Here is a 27324-nt window from a genome sequence, read left to right on the forward strand (position 1 = left end):
GAGTTTTATTTTTATTTTTTTAGATAAGCTTGCTTTGTTTTCTCTCTAGCATTGTGTAATAGAAGACAGTTTTTTCCTCTCCTCCACCAAAACGTTTAGTAGCTTTTTATAATTTTGCTCAATCCGTTCAGTCAAATAAGTAACAATGTTTATTTTGCATTTGTGCAGAGAAGTCACACTGACATCAAATACACATTTTATGACCTTGGTGGCTGGAATGTAAGGAGAGAAATGTTCCTGCAGCGTAGAGGAAACCACATTCTTTTGGGATGTTATCTTTTGTCTCGATGTGCAGGAGAATGAATCTCGGTGCAGACAGACAAACCTCATAACTGTCAGATTTCCATAATGATCAGAGACGGGAATGCATTCTGAAAAGGAAAATCCCTCCTGACTGCTGTGTGTTACCCGGCTGCTACATTCCAACAGGAAGCCTCCTCTCTGGGTGATGGGAAACGGAGGGCTCAGTTGTTTTACAGGAAGTGTGGATGGCACTCTTGGTTCTTTTCCTCCTGGGATAATTTTGCAGCAACCTTTCCTGATGGCTTGATGCTTTTCTGGGACTCTGCTCTCAAACCAAAGGATTTGTTGGATTTATCTTAAGATCAATTCCTGAGTTGAAGCTTTTCCGGATGCAGTTTGCTTTTCAGCTCAAATTTGATCTAAACGTGCGTTTTTCTTTCTGCCCCCTTGCAGGTGTACGAAGGGCTGGACATCATCACCAACAAAGTGAGCGCAGAGGAGCGTGCCCAGTGCAGACATCACATGATCAGCTTTGTGGACCCGCTGGTGAGCAGCTACACAGTGGTGGACTTCAGGAACAAAGCCCTTTCCCTGATATCCTTCCCTGGAAAGGTGTTGGAGCACTGAAACCCCCTCTGGTTTATTGTTTAACTATAGGAATACAGTAGGGGGGGGGGGGGGGGGGGGGGGCGTATTGATTAATGTTGGAGTTTTTGTGTGTGGGGGAATCTGCTGTGCTCTGGCTTTGGTTGTTGCAGATGTTGCCCCAAAAATGACAAACGCACACACTCCATCATGCGCACAAACGGGGTTGCTGTGTTGAGGTGATCTGGATGTTTTGCTCTGATTGTGGAGACGAACGTCTGCTCTGCAGGAAGAACACAGTATGGACAAAAATAAAAGGATCAGCTTTTCTACTTACTTAGTCTTGACAGACTGAAAGTATAAAGAATCAGTAAAAAAATAAATAAAAAACAGCATGAATCTATTCGGTCTCCTCCTGTGCAGACGATAAAGCTTTCAGTGTCTTTATGGGGGAGTTTGAAGAGAGGTTTGTGGATCCAAGCTTCAGTTTGTTCCGTGGGACACAATCATGAAGGAGTAGACAAGAATCATGGAAGCATTGTCTAAATCAGGGGTCTGCAACCTTTAACACTCAAACCTCCATTTGGCTCAGTTTCTTACCAACCAAAACCCAGTAAGAGCTGCAAAGTTCTACTTCACCAGTTAGAAAAATACACTTATTGGTTTTAGAAACATTAAACCATTTGTTAATCAAATGCAGCTTTAAATAATTCATTGCATCTCTGGTGTACCTTCATTTTTTTCTCTCCTTTTACTATTGAACATAAACATGAGAACGTTGGTGTGGAATTCCAAATAAAAAGAGATCTATACATGTAGAAACTATTCTATACTTTGACCTTTCCTTCTGAAATGTCACTGCTGTGCAGCAGAAGCTCAGAATATGTGCTTTAAGTTTCTGTTAAGAACAGCTGATCAAAGCTTTTACCATCATTTGGCTCAGTTATCTGACATGTTAAACTCTAAATATAAATGAGACATTTTAATTTACTGCAGCACATAAACTAAAACTGCAAAACCATTTTGTTTGACCAATTGCATCACAGTAGAAGACGCGCATGTGAGGTCAGAAAAAACTGATCAGCCATCATAACAGTCCAATATGTGGAAACACTTTGAATTTTGCAAAGACATGTGACCAAACAGTGTGGTAGAACTTTGTAATAATGTTCCCTTTGGATTCTTTGCATGTGGAAAACAGTGGGCTGGACTTTAGGAAACTAAAATGTGAATGGATTTGACTTACATTCTGGTTTACTTGTTTGTTTGTACACATATTAATTTACACTTGATTATCTTGCTAGGAATACAAGGAATCTGGAAAACTTCACCTGTACTGTTCAGTACCAGATGTTTCTCTCTGAGTCACACTGGTTAAAGTTTTGGATAAAGATGTTCTGGATCGATCTTAGGTCAGTGAATCGTATCCAATCGGATTGTTCAAAATGAAGCAATATCGACTTGTTAAAATAAATTGTTACACCCCTAGTTTTAACCATTGACTGTATAGTATAAGAAAACTGGTCTAAATGTGACGTCACCCATAGAAAACGACTTTCTTCCAGCTCCAAGAAAATGAAATCAATTCAGTTGCCTTTTTCTGGCTCATTTCCGTGAAAAGAAACTTTTATTTCTTTTTTGTTAATTTTGCTATCTTGGGGGGTTCAATTTAGCAGCCGTAGCAATCACATTAAGAAAGTAGCGGAGGGATTTTTGACATGTGACCGAGTGACTTGACATGCAACAGGAATGAATGGAGAGAGTCCAGTTGTTTTCAAAACAAAACTTACTTCAAAATCAGATTAAAAATTAAATGGATTCTTTTTGCTCTCCGGTGCGATACCAAGTGACCCATGGACCATTGGCGGTCTGCAGCCCGGGTGTTGTGGACCACTTCTTTAGTTGACTCACATAAACCAATGGACACGTTTCTCTACTTTAACCCGTGCAGCTGATGTCTTTCATTTGGAGTGGATGCATGAAACAACAGCTATCTGTCCCTGAAAAGGCGGGAAAAGGGCTCTCATCTGGGCAGAGCGGTCTCACCCAGACACCGGCCCTCACACTGATGTGCAGAGAGGAGGCGATAACTAGAGAGGAGTATTAATAGATCAGAACGACACACCCTCCTCAGCACAGCGCCACCAAGAACAGGATTGATGCAGCCATCTGACTGGAGGAGGGAAGTTTGGAAAAGACATTAAAGAAGTGAAAACGGCCGAGTTTAGGGTCAGAACTTCACACACCGATTTTCCTTTAGGACCTCTGAGACGCTGCCCCCACATGCCGATCACATAAATCCTTCATCTCCCCCCACCCTGTTCATCATCAGGGATCGTCTGCAGACTCAGCCCTGAAGTGAAGGCGGTGAGTGACGCTGCCTGATGGGCTTTCATCCTGTGTGAGTGGTTATTTGATTATCACAGACTGAGGGGGGAGAAGATGCGACAGAGACTGAGGAAATGAGGTGTGGCAAACGCAGACGCATAGAGCATGTCTGTTCCAGGGAATCAAACCTTTGAACACCAGAGATGGTTGGAGACTTGGAGCAGACCAGAATGCATTTTGAATATTATGTTTTAACAGCACCCTTATCTTTATCGGATATTTGAACTTCATTTCCCTCGGGATCAATAAAGTTCTATTTTATTGTATGTTTTTACATACTGAATCAAAGTGAATGTTGAAATTTATCCAAATTATTCTCTAGATGGAACTCTGAAGGAACAATCATCTTATAAATATCAGGTAGGTCCAATCATCCACAGTCAGTCAGTCAGTGATGAGACCTTCCCTCTCCTCACCTCTACAGACACTTTCCAACTTAGGCCTGCACAATAAATCGCAGATTTATTGTTATCGCTACATCAAGCTGTGCAATACGCATACTGCAAAAGACAGCAAAAATTTCAATAAATGCTTATCATTTAAATAATCAAATAAATCCCTTTAAGCATTTGACCAATTGGATGGAGCCCTTGATGCTCGCCTCCTATGTAGACTAGGGTTGACTCTTATTTAAACTGTTGCAGTGAAATGGAAATTATGGTTTTTGGTTCTTTTACTATTTGTTCATGTATCCCAAGTTCTATCGCCATCGCAATATTCACCAATATCGCAAATTCCTAATTTTCCCCATATGGTGCAGCCCTATTCCAAGCTTTTAGTGCTACTGTTTTACAGGTTTGTGTTGTTTATTTTTGACAGTGGAAAGTCCAAACACCAACATTAAGAGGAATAGTTCTAAAGAGCTAGAGCTTGTTTCTCAGAAGAACCTCTTTCATTAGCAGAGCTTAGGTTATGTGGACGCTGGTCATCCTACAGCAGAGCTTGCCGACCCTGGTCATCCAGAGCCACACCCCCTTCCTGCTCCCAGCATGGTGCTGACTACATAAATCAGGTGTCAATCAGGAAGTGGAATCACCACAGTCGGCAAAAGCGAGAGCAAAGGAGCTCGGAAAAAAGGGAGTGGGTGTGACTCTTGAGGACTGTGGTCAGCCATTCCATGAATGGAGATTAGGTCAGATCTTTACAGGTCTGATCTATTGGACTGACTAACAATGAAAAACATCAAATCTGCATTAATGCAGCAGTTGTTTATGTTGGATCAATTTTCTAAGCTTTTCCACTGGGCTATTAATTATTATGATGCTTTTAGCCCGAAATCAATAAGCCTTTTCTGGGACATAATTTCTGCAGAGCGGCAGGAGTTTTTAGAAATTCACAGTTGTAAGCAAGACCGTTGCCGTGGAGAAACCCCGCCCCCTTTTCCCCTTCCCTGTTGCTGAAAGCTCCGATCATGGAGCTAGTGGCCCGCCCAGTCTATTTTCCACATCACAAATACGTATTTTTTTTTTTAAAACTACATTTTTTGTCTGCTCCTGATTTACAATAATTTGATAAAGAAATACTCAAAAATGCCATTTTAACCCTCATTTTCTGTATATATTTATATGTCCTCCACCATCAGAATAATGCTTTAAGAGGGTGTTAAAAACACTGTTTTCGTTTGAGTGGATTTTTTAAAGTTAATTCCAATTCAGCATTTCCTCAACAACAACACAACATTCAGCTTTCTCTGACTATTATGAAATAGCTTTTCATTCATTTCACTGCAGAACTCTGAGGCATTGATGCAGTCGATATTTGTCCTGCTTTCATGGCCTGTTTTTTTTTTTTTTTTCCAGTACTATTGACGTCTGCACTGTCTTCCTTACCGGTCCTGTTTTCTGACTGCAGATCAGCAGTAATGACTGTTTCCCTCCTGCTGTTTCTTGTCCCAGAGATTTTCAATTGATGCTGAGTCATGGCAGGAACTGAAATGTCCCTTTTCATGCTTCATAACCCCGTGCAGAACAGCTGCACTTGTTGTAAACACGTTCGTCCTATATTTCCTCAACAAGCTGTAACATAGAGGACATGCACAGCAGAGGCAAACTGCCGATCATCGTGGGAGGAACCAACTATTACATCGAGTCGCTGCTGTGGAGGGTCTTGGTGGATACAGGCGTAAGTGCTTGTCAGACTTAGTCTTTTGCCTCTTTTGCTTGTCATTGTCAACAGTAGTCTTATGTAAAAGCTACTTTTGCAGCTTAAAGACTTAATTGCTTTGGATTTATCCCTAAACACCCCCCCCCCCCAAAAAAAGAAAATGCTAAAGACTACCTTCATGCCTCTAAATTATTTATGGAAATGAATGTGCCTGAAGGCTTTCTGGTTTCACTTTCTACTTGCAAGGCATCTTATTTCTGGGTCAGAGCAGCTGTTTCTAAAGAGCATATTGGTGTATAAAGGAAAACGGTGGAGAAAATGAAGTGTAATGAAGACACGGCTCGCTGCAGGTGAAGGAGGACTCGACGGATGAAGCAGATGAAACTCCAGACAGGAAAAAGAAGCTGGAGAACCTGGGAGGAGCTGAGCTGCACAAACGACTGGCTCAGGTTGACCCCTCCATGGCCGCCATGTTGCACCCCAACGACAAGCGCAAGATAGCCAGGTGATCAGGTGGATAAAATAAATGGATGATTTTGTCCTTTTGGAAACGTTTTCTCCAGATTTATAGAATTGTGGTATTTGCTGAACAGATTTTTTTTCAAAAAGGTGTTTTTTTTTTAAAACTTCCGAAACCCTTGCGCTATCCTATGGGGTCAAGATGACCATTGACGTGTTCTCCCTACCATGACAGAGGTGGATAAAGGAGGAGAGGATTCCTTGTAATCCATGGAAACCAGTGAAGATCACAAATCATTGAAGAAAAAAGGTTCAGCGCACTGTCTAGTGGGTCTAGATGACCCAACTCCCAATGTTAAAGTGCCTAGGATAGCACAATGGTTAAATGGCATTTAAAGTGCAGCACGGCCTTTTCTCCTTGAAATAATAATAAGTTTAAAACTCATTGCTGGACAGAGGAAGATTTTTTGTCATGAAAAACATGAAAAAAAATTAAAATGGATAAATATTTATATGTATATTTAGTCTTTTTTTTGTTCTCTTAATATTTTTCTATTTTATCACTTTTGATTTTTTTTTAATTCTGATCTGTCATAAATTGATCATGTCTATTTAGATTAGAAAAATCACAAAAAATATAAATTCTTAGGCTAAGATTTAGTCTTAGATTTAGGCTATTTGAATTGACTTATTCTGGCTTTGTTTGATGGAAATAAACTACAAAAGAAAGTCAAATGAACAGTTTGAAGAAATGATCAAGTCTTCCCGTTTTGATGGTTGCCTCTTGTTCTGTATCAAAGACTGACCTGAAGGCCGATTGGACTTAAAAGAAAGGAAATGACTGATTCTTTGAGCTGCAGCGATGAATGCAGAAAAAATGATTATTTCTTCATTGCCTTCTGTCTTTGTGGCGACTGGGTTCAAATGGGTTACAATCAGCCGAAAGTGAATTTAAAAAAAACAGATGGTAAATTTGAACAAAACTGTAAAGTTTCAGAAGCAGTTCAAACTGGAAAGTACACATTGTAAATGAAAAAGAAAGATTGCAAATTAGAGAAAAATTCTTTGAATGAATGAAGCTGTATTTATGCATATTACTTTACAACTCCCTCGGGGTACCAAAATGCTTTAAAAATAAAAAGACAAAAACATTTTTAAAATTTGGCAGATTAACAACAAAATTAAAATACAACTGCATAAAATTACTAAAAGCAATTAAATACATTAAGGACAGATGAGAAGAAATACTGAAAACTTGAATAAAAAAATAAACCTTAAACTTGTACCAAAAAGAAATGTTTATTTGTAACACCTGCTGTTTTCAAAGTTTAGCCGAATTTTACGTGGAGGTGGGGCTTAGAGCCTGTTGGCTATTGGGACATGATTGACATTCGGTGATAGAGGTTATCATGATGTCATTTCCACTCCAAAACATTGTCTGTTGTGTGGGCCTTTCATCGCTCTTCTGATGTGGTATACATATTAAGTGTATATGAGAACAATTTTCTATGGGTGACGTCACACTCACTCAGTCCAGTTCTCATATACAGTCTGGTGTCAGTACAGTGATAATGCTCTCCTAAAGTTTGGTACATTAGCGGGTGGACATATTTGGTAAAGGGTTTATAGTTTTGTTTTACTAAAGGTTAACTTCTTTTTTCCTTTTTTGAAATCTTCAATATTTCTTTTATTTGACAATTCGTTTAAAACTGTTTTCAAAATTTCAATTATTTATTTTGTTCAAATTTACAGTCTGGTTATTTATTTACTTGTAGCTGATCCTGATTTGGCTCCGTAGTCTAAATGTGTTCAGTTATTCTGAAGGTCAGAGTTTACTCGCATAAAAAAGGTAAAACATTGATTTAATGGAATGAAATACTCACTTTAAGGCTTCTTGCAGCATCACTTTATGTTTAAAATCAAAGAAAAGTTGAAATGTCAGAAGTGTGTGAAGTAACGCTGTTGTGTAAATGGGGTAAACTGGGCTCCCCTTAAGGACTGATTAGGTTGAGCATTTGTTCTGGTTGGATTCCTGCCCCGTCAGGCTGTGGTTTCCAGGCAGGTTTTCAAACCCGCTCGCAGCTTGATGAGTCGCAGTCTGCACTCTGCTCTTTAGAGCCAGCAGGTTAGGTTACCCTGCTCCTGAAGATGACAGGAGACGACAGGATTCATCTTCTCTTCATAACCTCAGAGAGCAGCCAGGCGTTCCTAAGGACTGTGGTTTGCATATAAATCCCTGCATCTCCGGGGTTCGTTCAGCTCTGTTAGAATAGAAAGGGAGAGCAGGCGTTCATTCAATAATGGTTTGTTTATTCACATCATCATGTTTGATATTCCCTCTCCATTTATTTGTCCTTGGGGTGTTTTTCCTGTGCAGCAGCTGTCAAACCTCTTTCTAACAGAGTGCAGACTTTCATTTCCATTGAGAGGTTCAACTTATCTTTTTTGTTTTCCTTCTTGAAGTTCAGAGTAAAAGAAATAAGGGAAATCTGGGTTTTCTTGATAGTTCCTCCACTCATACAACCATATTTGTTTATTTACAGGAGTCTGCAAATCCACGAGGAGACGGGCATCCCTCACAGCCGTTGGCTGGAGCTGCAGAGGGGGCAGGAGGGAGGAGGTGGTCTTGGGGGTCCACTGAGGTACAGAGATCCCTGCATCCTCTGGCTGCATGCAGACATGGAGGGTAAGAAGGGAAGGTGGAAAAAAAGCTGTTGGTTACTGACAAAACACAGCACACATTTTATCCTTTTTTCTGTTTTTTAGCTCTGGATAGACGGTTAGATGATCGAGTTGATGAGATGCTGACTGCAGGACTTATAGAGGAGCTCAGGGATTTCCATACAAGATACAACAAGCAGAGGATTCTGGATGACAGGTGAAAAAACACTTCCTTTCTATGACTGTTCAGCAGCAGCTTTGTGCGAGCTCCCATCATACGAAGGTTTCACCAGGGTGCCCTCACACTAAAGGATCCTAAATGTCCAGGCCAGGGATGGGCCTATATAGTATTTTCCGGCCGATACCAATAACAGAGATTTCCTCTACAACTGTGACCAATAGCCGATATTTGCTGATACTTCAGTGTCTACAGTAACACAAAGTTTCCATTTCCTTTTTGTTTCCTTTTTAGAAATGCAAAGCTTTTTCTTTTACTAGACAATCAAGTTGTACTTGACCTTTTTAACATACAGCATAGGAACAAGTATCAACAAGTATGGCCGTTGCAGCGGTACGGCGGTCGACCCATGATCGTAATATTGCAGGTTCGATTCCCGCCTTGCACACCCATGTGTCAAAGTGTCCTTTGGCAAGACACTGAACCCTGCCTTGCCTCTGGTGGGAGGTTGGCGCTAGTGTTCGGCAGCGGAGCCGCCACCAGTGTGTGAATGTGTGTGTGACTGGGTGAATGGGACTGTGACTGTAAAGCACTTTGGGCCTTGAAGAAGGTAGAAAGGCATTATACAAGTATACGCCATTTACCATGTAAAACTTTCATATAAATATATCCGTAAGCTTCCCAATCTATTAGAGCAAGCATACATTTCAAAAATAAAGTTTTTCTGAAAACAGAAGAATATCAGTAGATTTTTTACTATTCCGATACTGATACTGACACTGATATATTGCCCATCCCTAGTTCAGGGAGGGTTTACCTCCTGACTAGGTGTCAAGTGTCTGCTGTGCTGCTCAGGGCAACGAAACATTTTCTTTTGTGTGTTTGGCTGTTAAGGACAACAGCGCTTGTAGTTCCACATGAATACTTGTATCAGGGGACAGTGGATGCAGTTTGTCTTTCCTAAAATGAAATGTTGCGGAAAAGTTTTAGTTTTTTTGTTCCTGCTACTTAGTAAATAGCTCTGTTTAAAAAAACTGAATATGAATATGGGTTTTTCACCGATATTCAAATGAGAGGATTTTTACTGGCCAGGAGTCTGCTGAAAAAGAGTCTGTATTGGTCGTGTTAAAGTTTGGGCTGTGAGAATAGTTATGTTTTTAAAAGATTACTGTGCAAGTGTTAAATGTGACTCATTTTTGTTGTAATTTATATTAGAACGAAGGTAACCTAAAATAATTGTACGTAAAAGTTCACCACATTTCTGTGTTCGCACAGGTTATTGACGTTATACTGTTGTGTTTTTTTGTAACATTTCTGCAGTTGGATGAATGTCTTTGTGTATAAGTTCTCGCAGTGTTGACAAAGCTGGACCAGTTTTACCCGAAGCTTAGCTTTTTTTATTTTCTAGAGTCTGCTGTTTTGGGCAGCTGGACTTTAAAGGTTTATCCAGACAGGTGTTTCCCAGCTCTGGTCCTCAGGGATCACTATCCTACACTTTTTTCAACCATACCCTGCTCAAACACACCAGCCTCTGATGTCAGCCGTCATCATCAGGCCTCCGCCGAACCTAAGGATGAGCTGAATATCAGGTGAGCTTAAGCAGAACAACTTGGAGAACATGGAGGACAGTGTTCCCACAGGACCCATGTGATCTAAGAGATGTTTGGCTGCTCATCTGAGGGTTTTCTTTAGAGAATTCAGGTTACTCGTGTTTTGACTGCTTTATCAGAGTGGTCGGTTAAGGTCCTGTTACCTGGTGGGGTCTTGGTGAGGCTCAGAGGTGGGGGCTCTTGTTGGTGGGCAGGCACGTCTTTAAACTTCCTGTCCTCTCTGTCCAGAGGGAGACTTTATTGTCTTCAAATGAGAGTTCGCTGTACTTCAAGGGATGTTGTGGCACTTCCTTTTGTTGGGGGCTTGAAGTGGGTCTATGACCGGACCCATTTCATTTTTAAGCATCAAGGTTTGGTTGTAGCCAAAACAGAAATGAGATCAAGGTCGTGGGGAATCACCTGGAGTGACAGGTTTACAGCTTGTGAACTTTTTTGGCAAAGAGAAAAGGATCTTCATGTTAATCAATCTTTTTCTTGGATCCATTTTCCCTCCTAGTTCAGTGGCTATGATCCATGACAGACTAGGATTTCTATGATGTGTGGGACAGAGTCTGGTGGGAGATCTGCTCATGGACAAGCACCCGCCTTGTCCTCCTCCTGCAATTGCTGGCGCGCTGGAGTCTGGACCAGCACTCGTCTCCCTCCCAGAACCAGAGCAAAAGGAGGGATGTGAACTCTGCATGGCGACAGCCCACATATTTATCCCCCCCTCCCTGAGTCTGACAGCTCACTTTGCACTGAGCCGCTGTTTCCCATCAGCGCAGAGACAAATTTAGATCCATCCCACGCCGATGTGAGCTCGCTTCTTATGGGACACGTTTCTTCAGGTGGTCCAGAGGTTTTCTGAATTGGTGAAATTTGCTTCTTCTTGGGGATCCATGCTAGCAGAGCTGTGTTACTTTTCCTGCACATCTTTTCTGTTTTGATGATTTATCACTTTATCACTGCAAGCAGCAGTGCTGCAGCGTCTCCACTCGGCTGGGATCCGTTTACTGGACTCATGGTGATCCGTGTGAATGGCAGTGGTTCATCACAATCTAAAGGGATTGTTTTACCCCTAAATGTTCTTCCAAGCAAAATGTAACCATCTGAGTCTATTGATACTTTTAAGGCATTCTGTGTTTCAGCCATGTCTGAACCATTAAAGGGTGTAAGAAAAGAATCGATTCGGCAAAATATCGCGATAGTTCATTTGGCGATACTCGTATCGATTCAAAATGCTGCCAGGACGATATTTCTTTAATTATTTCTGAGCATCCTTCAGCGTCTGACTCTTGTTGTCCATTTGTCCATTTTTAGTTACCAAAATAAAAGCACTATGAATTTGCTTTGGTAAACGCAACTTACATATGCGATACAGTTGCAGTGCTTAACATTGTGATCATTAAATAAACTGAATTTGACCATTCTATTACAGTGGAAGACATTAAAATTCAGGTAGAGGTTTTTCAAAGTCGTATTTAAAAAAACAAAGTAAATATGTTTCGGTAAAATGTCGGGATACGTATCGTATCGTGGGGCGCGTATCGGGATACGTATCGAATCGCCAGACTCTTGCCAATAAACACCCCAAATTACGAGACCCAATCAGCCGTTATAGCTGATCACATTAAACTTATGGGAATACAATACAATTCAACCAGTCAGCCTTTTTACAGCAAAGTGTGTAGCTGAAAGTCCAGTCCAGGAAGAGCTAAAGTCCTCCTCACAATTTTTTTAGATGGCGTGAAATGGAAAGCTCTCTATAGCGTCTATGTTGATGTGCATTTAAAAACCTCTCTGATGTTAATCATGTTATTGGTGTTTGTTTTTAACATGATCTTTTTTTGCACTTTGCTGATGATGGAGGACACAGAAAGTAGAAGGTAGTAATGATGTAGAAAAAATGCTGGGCGGGCCACAAGCTCCCTGCTCTGCTCCACTCTGATCATCCACTGTCAGACAAGTACATCCATGAACGTCTTTGTTTTTCTCATCTGAGCTGGTATCTGGATCTAAATTGTACAGCTGGATAGCTCCAATATTACTCACCAATTTTGTTAGACCAGTAATGCTAGGTTGGGTTGTGAGGGACTGTAAGCTAGAGGGGAGAGCGTTTGAACAGAAACCTCTCAGCAACAGGGAGTGGAAGGGGGGTGGGGTTGCTCTGCGCCAGCAGTCCCGCCCACAACTCGGAGGCAAATTTCGATGAACTCCTGTCGCTCTGCAGAAACTATATCCTAGAAAACGAGTCAGGTTTTTTTTTAAATTTTGGCTAGAACGGCATTATCGTAGTTAAATAATAACCACTGGCAACACGTTTACAATAGATCAAATCAATAGTGTATTAAAAGACACGCCCTCTAACTGCCTTTTTCCGTGTTTTTGTAAGGACTGATGCTAAACTGCAGCGCTGGCGCTGTAGAGAATCAGGTTTTAATGACCACAAAGGGGAGTAAACAGAAAACTTCAACTAAACCCAGTCAGGTCTGGGTTTTCCAAATCTGTTTCTGTTTTAAACCTAGGCCGGATTAATGGTCCGACTGCTGGTCAGTGAAAGCTGAGGCATTAATAATGGCTGCTGGTTTATTGCTTCATCAGCTTTTTGTCATTTGGCTTTTCTGTCATAATCTGAACTAACGTGAACTTTAAGCCTACAGTGAATGAATCGTTCACATTTTAATTATTAGTAGAATCCTTATGATTTAGTTTTCTAATTAATAAAAGAAAAGATCCTAAAATGAGATGTAGTTTTACCATTTAGAGACATCACAAACCCATTAAATTATTCATTTCCACCAAAATGTCTGTGAGGAGATAGAATGAGACATAATGACTGTGTTCATGTTTGCACACAGAGGAATGTATACAGTTAAGTTCGGTTCCAATTCCCTCTTTTATTTTGAAGTGAATGCAGGTGAATTTATCAGTGATCTAAAAATAACAGACGCACTCAGACTTCCTGTCTGCCTGCAGAGTCCGTTCTGCTGATGTGGTTAATGTGGCGTTTGTGGCGGCCGCTGCCTCGACTGCGTCTGCCTGCAGATGTGCAGCGAGGCCGCTCTGCTGGGAGCTGCTGCTGTCCCTCCCCTCATCCTGCCTCCTTACTCATCGCCCCCCCCCCCATCCTCTCTCCTTCCATCCCTGACTCTATTGCCCTCTCAGCAATTTGATCGTCCACTCTTTTTCCCCTCCTCCGTCTCTCCGTCTGGCTTCTCCTTCGTTCCCCTCATGTCTCCGTCCTCGACTGGCTGCTGTGGACAGTCATCAAGGTCAGACACCCCCCACCCTTCCGTCCTTTATTCCCTCCCTCCATCGACTCCACATTTCCTGTTCTCTGCCGTAATTCTCAAATTTCTGTCACTGCAAATCCAAATGATTTTTGTTTTTGTTTGTTTGGTTCATCACTTTAAAAATAAGAGGTTTTCAGTTTATTTAATTATTTTTTATTATCTAACAGATTTAAATAATTTCCTTTTTTTTTTGGGAAAGGCCATTAAAGCAAAGGAGGATCTTAACTCCATATCGATTCCTTCACACAAACTCATAAATCAGTCTATTTCTCCTGGCTGATTGTTGAGGCGTCAAATGGAGGAGGTCCTTCCCAGAAACCACCGCCAACAAGGGTTTAAAGTTTAAAAAACATGACCCAGAGAAGTTTTAGAGCAGAAACTGCTTGTTGAACTGTTAATGCAGTTGTTTTTTTTTAATAAGTTCACTCACAAATGTTGCAGTTTAGTTCCCCACAAACCTCTGCTGTGAGCTCCGCCCGTTTCTGCGAAGACCTTTCTTGAAACGGATGAACTGTTCTGCTCTGTGGTTCCTGAGCATCGCTCTCTTTCATTTTCAGCCAAACCAGATCTTTTCTACTTTTACAAGGTCATGAAGATCAAAGATGGACTCGGAACTTGAATTTAAACATGACCCTAAATTGTAGGAAAGAGCGCCTGGGGGAACCCTGCCCCAACACTGAATAGGCTCCAGCATCCTTGTGACCCTAAACTGGAATAACCAAATAATGTGTTTTACTTGTACAGCGCTTCACACTCACAGTCCCATTCACACACACTCACATTCCACACTGATGGCGGCTCCACTGCGGAACACTGCAAGGGTATTTATTTGATCTATTGTAAATAAGAAAGTGGTTTGCCCTCTGAGAAAACTAGATGGGATTTTACCCCTCAACCCCTGTCACCCCTAAAGACCTGCTGAACAGGAAGTTGGATCCTGCTGGTATTTGTGTCAGTCCCTTCAGAGCTTCACATCTGCTCATGTTCTGCATGCTGAGGTGGGGGGCGGGGGGCATGGGTCACACCTGTCTGTCGCAGACATGCGTCCGATGGAAACTTCTTCTAAATTTACGGGATCACGTCTCTCCTCTCCTCAGTCAAGACTACCAACATGGGATTTTCCAGTCGATTGGTTTTAAGGAGTTCCACGAGTTCCTAACTGCGCCTGAATGCAGCGCTCCCCAGGAGAAAGAGGCTCTGAGAGAGCGAGGTCAGAGGAAAACCTGCTTCTGCTCTGCCATTCCTCAGATCAATCTGATGGGGTATTATTTTCACCTCCTTCGTCTTTTCAACCCTGTCTTGTGTTGCAGGTATTGAAGCTTTGAAGGTTGCAACAAAACGCTACGCCCGCAAACAGAACAAATGGGTTCGTAACCGCTTCCTTCAACGTGAGTGACTTGTGTATGAATGTGTGGGTTTATCCTCTTCTGTCTTGTAGACCTACAGTACATTGAGCGTTTGTTTTTAGATATAGATCATTAAATCAATACCTGTTGGATTTCAACTACAAACTTTTTTTTTTACTTTTTGAAGAAACTTATTTTAAAGTTTCTCAAGCCCTTTCCCCAAACCTTTTCTTCTATTTTGTTTATTGTGGTTGTTTTTAAGAGTGAAAATAGAGGAAGTAGTATCTAGACAACATCGTTTCAATGCTTTTATTTTGAGTTTTTTTTTTTTTTAGGTTTTAGGTAGTCCTTTGTTGTTTGGGTTTTCACCTCATTTCAGAGTCCAGAACTGTTTTATCCGCGGTCCGTCCAGGATTATCCAATGTTGCTCCCTTACCAATACTTGGGAAATCAACATTGTCCAATCAGCAGTGCTTTGGCCAAAAGTTCTCATTTTGACCAAGTTCCATCATCAAACTGTTTCCAACCATTCAAGTTCAGACCCTCAAACATGACCAGTCAAATGTGCAGTCTTACAAAATCATGGATTTACAAAAAAGCTATCCGTCTCTAGAATTTGCAAATAATGTCACAACTCTACAATGTTTGTTGGACTTAACTGTTTTTTCAAAATATTCTAACTGAAAGGAGCGTCACTCCGCTGATTCCATCCGGCCGTTTTTAATGATGGAAGGAGTTTTTGCAAACCTGCTGTGAAAAAAGATCCCGGAACGCCGAACAGTAACGCTAATATTGACCTGTCAGCCCACAAGCATCATGGGAAAGTGCATATTTGATATGTCCTGGTTAGGGTAGTTTCTTTCTGAACTGGTCATAAACCCATTCTGATCTCCTTTTGATCTATTTTCAAAGAGTTTCCAGTGGTCTTTTAATGATGATTATAACGTTTTTAGCCAAAATCTAAAAACCTGTGTTGTTTTCTCGGAGCAGCAGGAGTTTATTCGAAATTCAACTGAGTTGTCGGCGGGGCTGTTGGCACAGAATAAGTCTGCAATCATTTCTCATCAACCCTTAGTTTACATTCTCTCCCACTAGCTTACAGTCCCTCACAACCCCAAACTTACATTAGTGGTGTAACAAAAATGGCGAGCAATTTCAGAGCTATCCAGCCAAACAGTTTTGATCCAGATTCCAAGGTCAGACGAGGAAAACAAAGACAAACATGGATCTATTTGTCTGCAAGCAGATGATCAGACTGGAGCAGAGGAGAGAGCTTGTGGCCTGTCCAGCATCTTTTCTACATCAAAAACCAGCTCTTTTTTTTTTTTTTTGGGAATGGTCTTCCAAGGGTGTGAATAAGTCTCGAAGGGCATCTGTTTTCTGCTTCTGCTTGTTATTTTTTAGATTTGCTTGTTAACCAACACAAAGTAGGTTTTGACTTCAGGAATGACGTGTGGTCTGCAGCATCAACACATGTAGATGTTTGTGGACTCGTCCTCTCCTGCAGCTCACACTGCAGGTGTCGTTTTTCGTTTTTCTCTCCGCAGAGACAAATGCAGCCCAAAAGGTGTCGATTTCCAAAGTCTGGATGTAAATAAGCTCGAACAAGAGCAGACGGGCTGCGCAGGTTTCTGCGTGCCCTTGAGTAACCCGGCCTCCTAATCCTGTTAGGCCCAAGTGGCTTAAGCCCACGCCAGGCCCTAAACCTCAATACCCCTCTTTCTGACGACGTCTCGCTGCACACGCCAGATGGTGTCCCTCGCATGTGTGCGACTCTTTTTAACATGCGGCGTAATCCGTCTGAACTTGGCTGGTTTGTTGGTGAAGTCCTGAGTTTTGGTAGCTGGTCATTTGAGGAACCGTCCAGAAGTTTTCTTCTTTCATTGGTTTGTTTTTTCGAGGGAATAAAACAAGCATTGATTAGAAAGAAAAACTGTGACTTCAGGATTCCTGCAGCGTTTTCTTTCCACTCATTCACTGAGACTGTAGCTTGACAGTAAACGGCGCCACAAAGGCCTCTGTGTTCCATCTTTATCTTCCTTGAATGTGCTTGAACACATTGAATCCGTGCTTCAGCCTTGGAGATGGAATTTCAGTAGAAACTCATCCACAACAACAAAGATGGGAGATTGTGTGGCTCATATCTTCTGCAGCCTATCATTCAGTGGCTGGGTCATCCCATTTCTATTTTAGGTTTCCCAGATTTGTTGTCATCTCCATCCCTGCCAGGGGAATCCTGACCCGGAGCCGTCTCCTCTGTTCAACCGTACTTTGACTGCTGACCTCCTTTCTGCGCGGTTTGAGCCCCAAAGTCGCCCCCACAGCCCTCCACTGAGCTGGCTAAGCTCGTTACAGAGCTGCTTGGAATTTTTCCCGACCACACGAACTCAGGCCACAGGGCGGCCAGCTCGGTCAGAGCGCCAGCAGCAGGTGTTTACTTTCTGTGCAGCTCCAGAGCTGAAAGCTGCAGGTAAATTCAGTCGACAGACTCATTAACTGAGCTGGGAGGATATAAACACCTGGTTGGGGTGAAGCCGCTGGGAGATTTCATTATGTAAAGAAGTGATGGTTTATTCATTCTTTTCACGTGTCAGACAGCTGCCGGTCAGTTTCACACAAACATCTCTTACCTGTAAGCAGGTAATACTGTAGTGGTTTGAGCCCCGTGAGTGTTAAGTAACAGCAGTGTAGGTATCTTTTGTTCAAATGAGTGAACGAGTGAGCAGAGGGAGGATGGATAGATGCATGGGACGGGGGGGGGCGCAGCACATGGAAAGCTGGTTGAATGGGGGGGGGGGGGGGGGGGGTAATCGGAGCCAGCTGGGACAACAGGTGTGGGGTGGTGAGTTTACACCCTTGTCTTCAAACAATTGTGAAGCCTTCAGAAAGCTTCACTCTGTGCACACATGCCAATGGTACCATAAGACTGCAGCACAAGAACACCTTACGGGTCTTTCTCTGGTTCGAGGGGAAAAACGTTCACTTTTGAGAAAGCAAAGCCACAAAGTGACGGCTTTGACATGAGTAGTGCCTGCTCCACTCAGAAAAACGGCGGCAAACAGGAATGAAGGAAGGCGAACAACTCAGTGAAAAGAAAAATGACAGCTGACATCTGAACTTGCACCTGAAAACCTTGCTTTCAGATTTTGGTTCACTCCAAAACGCCAGTGGGATTCAGCAAACTGAACAGTGAAAGTATTTATGATTACGAAAAATCAAGACAGGTTAGCTGTTTGGTCTTTTCTCAAAAGTGCAGTGTGAAAGGAGGCTAAACCAGTAGAAGTTGCATTAAATTTTCACCTAATCCAGAGACGGGGACTTGAACCGTGACTTAACATTTGAGGCTAGAGTGTTTCTTCATATTTGTTTAGCTCCAGAACATCCCAATCTGGTCTGAAAATAAAAGCTTTTCTGTCCACATAGCTACTTAAAGTCCCATTCTGATCATTTTTGGACTATTTTTAAAGTGTTCCCCGTGGTATTTAGAATTATGAGGATGCTGTTTTATTAGCCCAAAATAAAAAAAACCTGTGTTGTTTTTTCGGACATAGTTTCTGCAGAGCAGCAGGAGTTCATCAGAGAGTTGACTCTGAGTCATGGGCGGAAACGTCGGCGCGGAACAAGCCCGTCCCCTCTTCCCCTCCTCTGTATTGACATGTTAAAAACTCCAAAAACGCCATTTTTATTGGAGGGGATCTTTAAAAGTAATTTAATGACAGTTTGTGACGGTGAAAATAAAAACTTTAAGTCTCTATATGTCTTTTTATTGTTACTTAAAGAGTCAGACTTTACCTGAAATCTTCTAAAAGTTTCTCCAGACTTTTTTTTTTTTTTTAGAAGCTTTTGGAAGTTTCCCCCCAACTCATTGTGACCAGGATTTGGCTGCAGTCTATTTTTTGCTGTTATTCTCCCCTGATCAGCTGACAACTTGAGAATAAAATAAAAACACAATATCATCTTTAAACGAATGCAAACATGAATCCTCTGTCGATGTCGACGAGTAAAGAACTGGACTAGAGATGGGAATGAAAGTAGCAAATGAGTAAAGTCTTCAGAGAATAACAATAACAGGAAAAGAAAACATCCCATTCACACGAAAAAAGCCCATTCTGCCAGCAGAAGTTTTACATTTAGTGAAGGTCTGTTGTAAACACTCATGAGATGACGTCCTGGCTGAAACTCAAAGCCGTCCTCCAAGTTTTAACTTTCAGAATCCCCATATCTGTTTTCTCCACCTGATACCCTCAACTGTTGACCCTTCACTCAGAGGAGTGGTCTGTGGACTCCTACTGATGAGTTTCCTGATACTTTACACTCTGAAGTTTGAAAAGCTCAAGGATATTTAGTAGAATTCAGCAAGCATTCTTCATCATTTCACTTCTGTGTGAAACTAAAGTTTATTTTAGGCTGTCAGCAGACTCTGAGCCTCTTCAGGAAAGGGATCTTTTCTGCCCCTAAAGGTCGCAGCAGAATTTGGCAGTTTTCTAAAGTGGAGTGAAAAACGTCTTTCAGATGGCTTCAGGTTCTGTTTTGGCCCAGCTGTCGGGTTCTGATGGAGCCCAGCTGGAGCGACCCTTTCTGCTTCCGGACCCCCACCCTGCAAACCCAGAGTAGCAAAGGATTGTGGGTCTGCTTGGTGCAACAGGTGGACTTCTGTTTCAACACACGCAGTCGGGCAGCTGCTCGGCTTTCTTGTGGGTAAACTGATCTCCTGTCTGTGCTCATGTTTGGGGGCGTGGCCTCCCCAAGCCTCTCTGTAAGAAGCCGTTTTTTCAAATTAAATGACATTCTAATCGTAACGTTTTAAGATAAGTCCTCTGTTAGCAGGTTGCTGTGTCACCCATGAAGTCATACAGGTTTTGTATTTAAAGCAGCAAACTCCTCTTTGTCCCGTTAGTGCCTATCAACCCTCCTTCAACACACAGCAGATTAGCAGAGTTAAATTTCATCAGATCCCAAACCAGAAGGGCTGAGGGGGCAGGGGCTTTACATCCAGAATCTGGCAACCCTCCCCACACTCCTGTTTGGAAGCAGTGGAAAGTGGACTGTTGATGAGTGGCTGAACGGCACAGGTATGCCACGTGACGCCTGCAGCTTTTATGCTATAAACTCAGGAGTTTCTGCACCTGTGCACTGCAAAAAGAGGAAGCCCAAAAACTAGAACACTTAACTGCCCCTGCGAAACAGAGGCCCTCAATTCATCTCCATGTGGAAAGGATTAAGTAGGTAATTGAGTTGGCAAACAGAACCTTAAAGGTTAATTGGATTCACTTACAGAAGTCTGCTTAAAGGTGGAACTGAGAAGTCTGGAGAACAGATCAAATGTGAAAGAAGTTCCAGCCTCGACTCTTCAGACGTCTGCAAGGCAGACGAATGTGGCCGTGATGCTGTGATTCAGACGCTCCTGTTTTAAAAGATTACTTTATTTCTGTCTGATACCAGTAAGGTAAAGGTTAAAAACCTGAAGTCCCACTTCGATCATCTTTTGGTCTATTTCCAAAAAGTGGTCTTTTTTTTTTTCTTAAACGAAAAGGAGGGAAGAAGAGAGAGGGATGTTGGAGAGGGGGGTAGGATGGTGATTATAGAAGGGAGGGGGGTAAAGCAACAAGTAGCTGGATGTTTATAATCATTACAGTTTGGTTCAGATGTAACACAAGTCTAAAAGGGGCGGGGCCTGTCCTCACACACACCCAAATGTTACCAACATACATGTTGGCTCCAATAATGTTCACATCCAAACATGTCAGCATGTACACAATGCAACTAATGTTCACACGTGCATACTTATGCATTCAGACTAACACATGTGAAACATTTCTCTCTTTTTTGGGGGGGGGGTTCTAAAAATTGTCTTGTCCAACAGCTAAGCAGACAAATGAGAGCTGAAAGCCTATTATGTTGGACATATTTTACTGATAAAATACGGGTTATTAAACATTTGACACACTGGGTGTATATTTAAATAAACCCCTTTTGTAATGTAGGCTATACTTTATTCATCTTACTCAGTCTTTTGTTGGACCGGACGGCAATGAAAAGAAGGGAAGGAAAAGAGAGGGATGCCAGGGTAGGGGGTGGGAGGGGGATTAAAGAAGAGGGGGAATAGAACCGTGAAGCAGCATAAGGCAACAAGTTGCTGGATGTTTACTGTCAGATTTATAAGGAATATAAATCCAAAAGGGGGCAGGGCCTGCCAACACACAAACCCAAATACCACAAACATACCTGTGGGCTCCAAAAATGCCCACATATAAAACATGTCAACATGTTCACAATACAACTGATGTTCACGCACGCATACTTATGCAGTCTGACCGACCCATGTGAAATATTTCATTTAATCACTCTATTTGTGCAAAGGTGAGATAGCACCTGTGCCCGAGTGGATCTTTATGTTCTCCTAAAGTGGGTGATGGAATGTAAAAAGGAGGAGGGAGAGTACCAAGCCATCCCCACACCAAGACCCCCTACGCAGCGGCAGAAAGAAACACCCCCCAACCGCCCAACGCGGGTTGAAAGGCAGTTGTCTATTGATTATGAATATTGCGTTTTTAGCCAAAATCCAAAAACCTGTGTGGTTATCTAGGGCATGGTTTCTGCAGAGCGACAGGAGTTCATTAGAAATTCACCTCTGAGTTGTGGGCGGGACTGTCTGTGTGGAACAGCCACCCTGCTTAATTTTCTTTAAATATGTCTTCCATCACCAGAAAAATGCCACATGTTCATGTCTTCAGGATTCTTAACATCCAAAACGTACGCACAAGAACCAAATTATGTTTCCAGAATTTGAACAAATTAGGAACCAAGAGATCACATGATGCAAACCCTCAACTGCTCATCCAGTTCAGTGAGTGAAACGGTGGAAGCCACGCCAGGACACAGAAGCCCTGCCCAAAACAGAATTGTTTCAGTAAAAGAGACAGCCGAGTTTACAGAAAGTATTTGCACATCGATTACTACTAGCCCCGCGGTGATGGTAAACTGGAGTTTCTATGCTGTAAAAGCTCGGCTCAATGCTGCCCAGACAATATCCTGAAATCGAGCTAACATTGAAGCATTAGAGGCTGATTTATGCGTCTGAACTAGGAGGGATTTACGATGGGCTGAAGCTGCAGAGCAACCCCGCACAAATCAAACTGTTTACTCCTCAGCTGAGGCTTGGTCCATTTCATGCACTGTGTGGCAAATTGACTACCTCAAAAAGACACAAATGTAAATAAAAATGAACATCTCTACATCACAACAGCAGCCCGAAGCCTTTTAATCCTTTCTAAATGGAGCAAAAAGCAGGCACACATGATTTTGAAATAATCATGGGATGACCACAAGATCTATGGCTTGGTGATTTTATTTTTTTTTGGCAAAATGTGAAATTTGCCGTTTTTTTGTTTTATTTTCCAACAATATGGGTGAAAAAACGTTTCTTTGTGCAATCTTTATAAAATTTCACTCAGATGCCACAAGGTTAAGTCTACATTTGCTACCAAAGTTTTGTTGACCTTTGACTTTGGGAAGAGGCCATCATCTTGAATAAAATAAAATAAAAACGGCTTAAGTAGCAGCTACAAATTTAAACTCCTTTATTTGGTCTTTCTTTTCCATAGTCCTTAAGCATTTTGGGAAGCTACTCTTGGAACAATCGTTGGTTATAAAGTTACAATTTTGAACAGTGCTCACGTGGCTAGCTCGCCAAAGCGGCATTTCCCTGTTTCTCGCACATTTTTTTACAGATATTGTGAAAAGATATTGTGATCAAGCTGAACAAAACAACAAAACATGAGGGTGTGGTTAACAAAACAAACCTCTGTTACCATGGAAATCCAAAAATTAACTTTTGTCAGTTCTTCTAAAAATTACATAGACCTGTTTGTCACCATCAGGCACCCCAAACTACATCTGGTTGCTATGGAAATAAAACCAACAAAAGCAATCATTTTGGGACAAAAATTGGTTTTCTAAGGATTTTTTTTTTTTTTTTACGTGCTGCCTTGACCCATGGTGGCAGGGACAGAGGCAGAGAGTGAGGGGTGTGAACCAGCAGCTCAGCAAGTGAGGGTGGGTCCAACTGAGGGGGTGGAGTCAGATTAAATCTGCAGGCTAAACAACGCCGCTTTAATTCAGTTTGATTTGCAAGTCGACAAAATCAAAAATATATTAATCAGAAGCAGTTTAGTTTGACATTTCAACATTTCCATCAAATTTGTGATTATAACTGAGCAAATTTCCAACATTATTAGTAAAAGTTCTTAATAAACAATATTAAAAATCAGTTTTTTGCCTGGAAAAGTCAGTTTGTGTTAAAGGATTATCAAACTATGATATTATTTTAGTGAAATAGGATTTTATGCACGGAAATGTGCTTATTTTTAAATCTCTACAGGGTTTAGCTCCTCTTTATTCCTCTGAGCTGCCACAAACTTTGCTTTATATCAGTCAGCTGATGGGAAATGTACCATAAGTGAAGCCTAGCTCAGAATCACAGTCCTGCTGCAGCTAAAATGTCTGTAATCTATTACATTTAGTATTCATTTGTTGATTATTAAATAGTTGTTTCTTTATATTACTTTTATTTCATCTCACCTTGTTCTACAGTAATTATTTTAAAGCTTTTTGCATTTGGTGCTTATTTTATAGTTGTGTATTTTATTTTATTTTGTGATATCTTTAAAGAAATCCTCGTTTGTGCTGATCTCCTTAGAGGTCTTTGTTAGTTTCTTTACTTGCTTATAGATGGAGTTCAATAGGATCTAAATTATTTGTGAGTTTCAAACTGAACATCGTCTGAAATTGACGTATTTGAGTAGATTCATGTTTGAAAGTCGTGAATTTGATGCCGTAAACGTGTTTTGGTCTTTATCTACATGAGTTTAGAGAGGACTGTAGACATCAGACTGATGCTGCCGCTCTGCTTCAGCGCTAAAGCCCGGAGACTGCTGACGGGTGCAAATCCAAACCTGGGTGGGGGTGGGGGGTCGGAGACGGATAGGGGAGGAGGGGAGGGGGACATTATCGAGCCAGGGTGAGTCAGCAGGTTGACGGAGCTCCAGGGTGCGGTCCAGGCGCATCGCTGCTCTGCTGCCAGTTTGTTCCGGTCTGAGCAGCTGTCGTCTGTTTCTAGACGCCGTGCTGCCGTGATACAGTGACATCGTGAGACTCCGCCCCTTGTCATTAGAATGGGACATTTTCTGCAGATGTTTGAGGATTTTCAGTCTTTAGGAATAAAATCCGTTTTTGTCATCGTCTTGTTGAACGTTGTATGTGTGCAGGTCCAGGAGACAACGTCCCAGCCGTGTACGGCCTGAATGTGACTGACTTGTCGAGGTGGGAGGAGGCCGTGTTGACCCCTGCACTGCAGATCCTGGAGAATTTAAGGAAGGTGTGGCTTCTGACTGCTCACCCACTTCTTCTCTTTTCCTTCATCTTTTAGCTGCATTTAGTCTCCTTTTTGTTCTAAATCTTTGTATCTTTTTCTCAGAGCTCCTTCTCTCTAGAACGTTTGTTCTTGTCCGGTCCACAACAGAGTTTATTTCCTCCTTCAGCTTCCTCTGTTTCACAGGTGCAAAAGCTCACCTCAGAATGTGTTTCTCCGTTAACTTGCAAATGAATTCTGTTGCAGTCCGATTCAGTGTGAATTCACACAGACAATCCGTTAGAGCAAAGACAAGAAGTGTGGAGGCGCTTGTTTGTGTTGGATAAAACACTGGTACCCAACCCCTGGGCTGTGGACTGGTACCAGGCCATGGGACAGTTGGTATTGGACCCCCCCCACCCCCCCCCCCCCACCCCCACCCCACCCCCAAAAAAAAACCTGACCTTGATTTTTTTCATTTCTGGTTTTGAAGGAAGTTTTATTTTGAAAAACTACTGGATTCTCTCTACTACATCTGACTCCTTCTTCACATGTCGCTCCGTCACGTGTTGAAAATCCAGCGTTAATTTCTTAAAACAACTGCATTTACAGCTAAATGAAAACCCCCAAGCTAGTAAAGTTAACAAAAAAACAACATATTTGGACATTTTCTTTGTGTAGAAAAGAGCAAGAGAGGAAAAACGAGAAGAGTCTTTGACTTCAAAATAAAAGAAATCTGCATTTAACAGACAGACAAAAACCTGGAGTCTTTCTTCAAATACGGATTTATTGTTCCCACAGACCATAATAATAATGCAGAATATTCAACAACCGGCTGTTTAAAGTTACAAGGATGCTGCTAATAAAGTTGTTCAAACAGTGTATAGAGATATATAATTATATTATATTTACAAAATACCAGTTTTCGTGACATTTTCTTCTTTTTTTCTTTCTTTTTCATATTTATCCATCACACCGTAAAAATCGGACGAAGCTTAAGTTGATTATTTTAGCTTCCACTGTGACAGGTTTGGGTTAAGGGAGAATCTATATCACATTTTAATGGTCCCTATATGAAAACTAGTGCACTACTAAAGTTTAAAGCAGCTGCAGAGATTTTATAAAGGATGAAGTTAAACTTTTCTCTCAAAAGTTTATGGACACTGGAGGTGACAAAAAAAAATCAGGCATCAACTTCAGCCTTGTCCATGAAAATATTGTCAATCTATTTTAATTTTTCTGGTCCGTGGCCTGAAAGCGATTGGACTGCTAGATTAGGGGATCCGCTGGTTTCTTCTTTGCGTCTTTTTTCTCGTTTCGGAAAATGTTGCCCCAAATTGGTCATCCCTCAGAACTGCACATGTTTCCAAGTGGTTCGGACCGCTTCGGTCCTTCTGACATTTCGGTGTTTGTCAGGGCGAGGAGCCGCCAGTTGCACCAGTCAGAATCCAGAAAGGAGAGCAAAGGAACAAGCGAAGCTTCCACACCTGTGATCTGTGTGACAAAGTCATCATTGGTGACCTGGAGTGGACAGGTGAGACCGCTCACTCACGCCAAAGAACGACTATCTTTTTATATCACTACATGTCCTACTCATCGAATAAATAAAGGCGACAAAGAATATGAGCGTTCTTTCATAAAATGTATGCATTCAGCTACAGATTTTCTGAACAATGAAGCATTAAAGGTTTTATCTTTATTTGATGAAAAAGATTTGAAGCTTCAGCTGAGCAAAGAACAAGGACATGCGGTGGTCATTTAACGCTATTGCAACCCACCAAAAAAAGCACAGGAAAAGAAAATGAATTTATATACGTTGTCTTTTTTTATATTTACAATTCAATATTATAATAAAGAAAACAAAATGGTAGAAATGCAACCAGTTTGGTTTTGCTTTTAAAACAGAAATCCTAGAAGTTAGAGCCACATTCTAAAGGTGGAACCAGTTCAGAACAAAACAAGTTCTATTAAAACTCTGGACTGTACGGTCTTTTCTGCTGTGTTTTGGATGAGCAAACATCATGGTGTTTTTCTTTAACATCATTCATTTCAGTTAAAGTTCTCATGACGGTTAAGAAAAAAAAAGTCCCGCTAGGTCACAAACATCAATAATTGTTAGCAACAGCCTAAAACAATCTGTTTTTTTCTGCTTCCTCTGTATCTGCAGCTCACCTGAAATCCAGGAAGCATTACTACCACGTGAGGAAGAAGAGGAAGTCGGAAGAAGCTTCCTCTCAGGACTGCTGTGGTGCTGCTGCTCCAGATTGCAGCGGAGCCGCTCAGGACTCCTTAAAAGACTGCACACTGACACACACGGACGTTACCGTCACACTCTGAAAACTGCTCTTCAGCTTCCCAACACCACTGTGCCTCAGGATGCTGCAGAGACCTGCTGCATCCATCCATGTCTGCAGTTGAAGAAATGTTCACATTTCCCTTTTTAATAAATTATTTTTAATCTCCTTTTTTCATGTTCAAAATGTTTCCTGGTGAAGGAAGTTTGCTTTTTTGATCTATTTATATGCAAAGTCGACAAAAACTGGAGGAGCGAGTTCCACCTGTGTGGGTGTAGATCCCGTCACTGCAGGCCTCACGCCCAGCGCTGTGCTCTGTGCCCTCTGGGCTCCTTAATGACCCACTCCAAGGAAATCTGCCCGTTTCCAAATATGGAAGTGGGAATTATTGCAAACCTGCAGTAAGAGAAGACCCTGGAACGGCTAACAGTAACGGTCAGCACACGAGCATCATGGGAAAGTGCAGATTGGATATGTACGGGTTAGGGTGAAGCTTATAGATCTTAGCACTGGTGGAGGGGGACATTGTGTGGAGGTTCAATCCATCTTTTGTCTGGAAAAAAAGATAATATTGACCCACTCTGACTAAAATGGTGATTTTAACATGTTCTTATGGTATTTTTCTCATGATGGACGACATGACTAAAAATAAATTAATCTCAAAATTGCTTTATTGAGTATTTAAAAAAATGAGCTTATCTGTGACGTTGGAAAGATGCTGGGTGGGCCGCAAGCTCCCTGCTCTGAGCTCTCAGCAACAGGAAGGGGAAGAGGGGCGGGGTTGCCAACTCTGAGGCAAATTTCCAATAAACTCCTGCCGCTCTGCTGAAACTATG

The 27324-nt window shown here is 41.8% G+C and overlaps 1 protein-coding gene across 2 annotated transcripts in view; it reads left to right on the forward strand.

Moving 5' to 3' along the window:
• The window catches only part of trit1 (tRNA isopentenyltransferase 1), a 44899-nt gene extending 18243 nt beyond the window's left edge, over positions 1-26656 (forward strand). The window contains exons 2-12 of one of the 2 annotated variants that reach the window (XM_078954884.1): positions 697-837; positions 5239-5337; positions 5670-5824; positions 8322-8464; positions 8545-8656; positions 14597-14709; positions 14810-14887; positions 24112-24221; positions 24321-24401; positions 25611-25728; positions 26362-26656. In XM_078954884.1, coding sequence (XP_078811010.1) covers positions 697-837; positions 5239-5337; positions 5670-5824; positions 8322-8464; positions 8545-8656; positions 14597-14709; positions 14810-14887; positions 24112-24221; positions 24321-24401; positions 25611-25728; positions 26362-26531 — 1320 coding nt within the window. In that variant the 3' untranslated portion in view covers positions 26532-26656. The remainder of the gene's footprint in view (positions 1-696; positions 838-5238; positions 5338-5669; positions 5825-8321; positions 8465-8544; positions 8657-14596; positions 14710-14809; positions 14888-24111; positions 24222-24320; positions 24402-25610; positions 25729-26361) is intronic. The other variant, XM_023959905.2, reaches the window with a different exon arrangement.
• The last annotated feature ends 668 nt before the right edge of the window (positions 26657-27324 follow it).

The sequence above is a fragment of the Oryzias latipes genome, chromosome 11 (genome assembly GCF_053564925.1).
Source record: "Oryzias latipes strain Hd-rR chromosome 11, Olatipes_Hd-rR_3.1".
NCBI classification, from domain to species: domain Eukaryota; kingdom Metazoa; phylum Chordata; class Actinopteri; order Beloniformes; family Adrianichthyidae; genus Oryzias; species Oryzias latipes.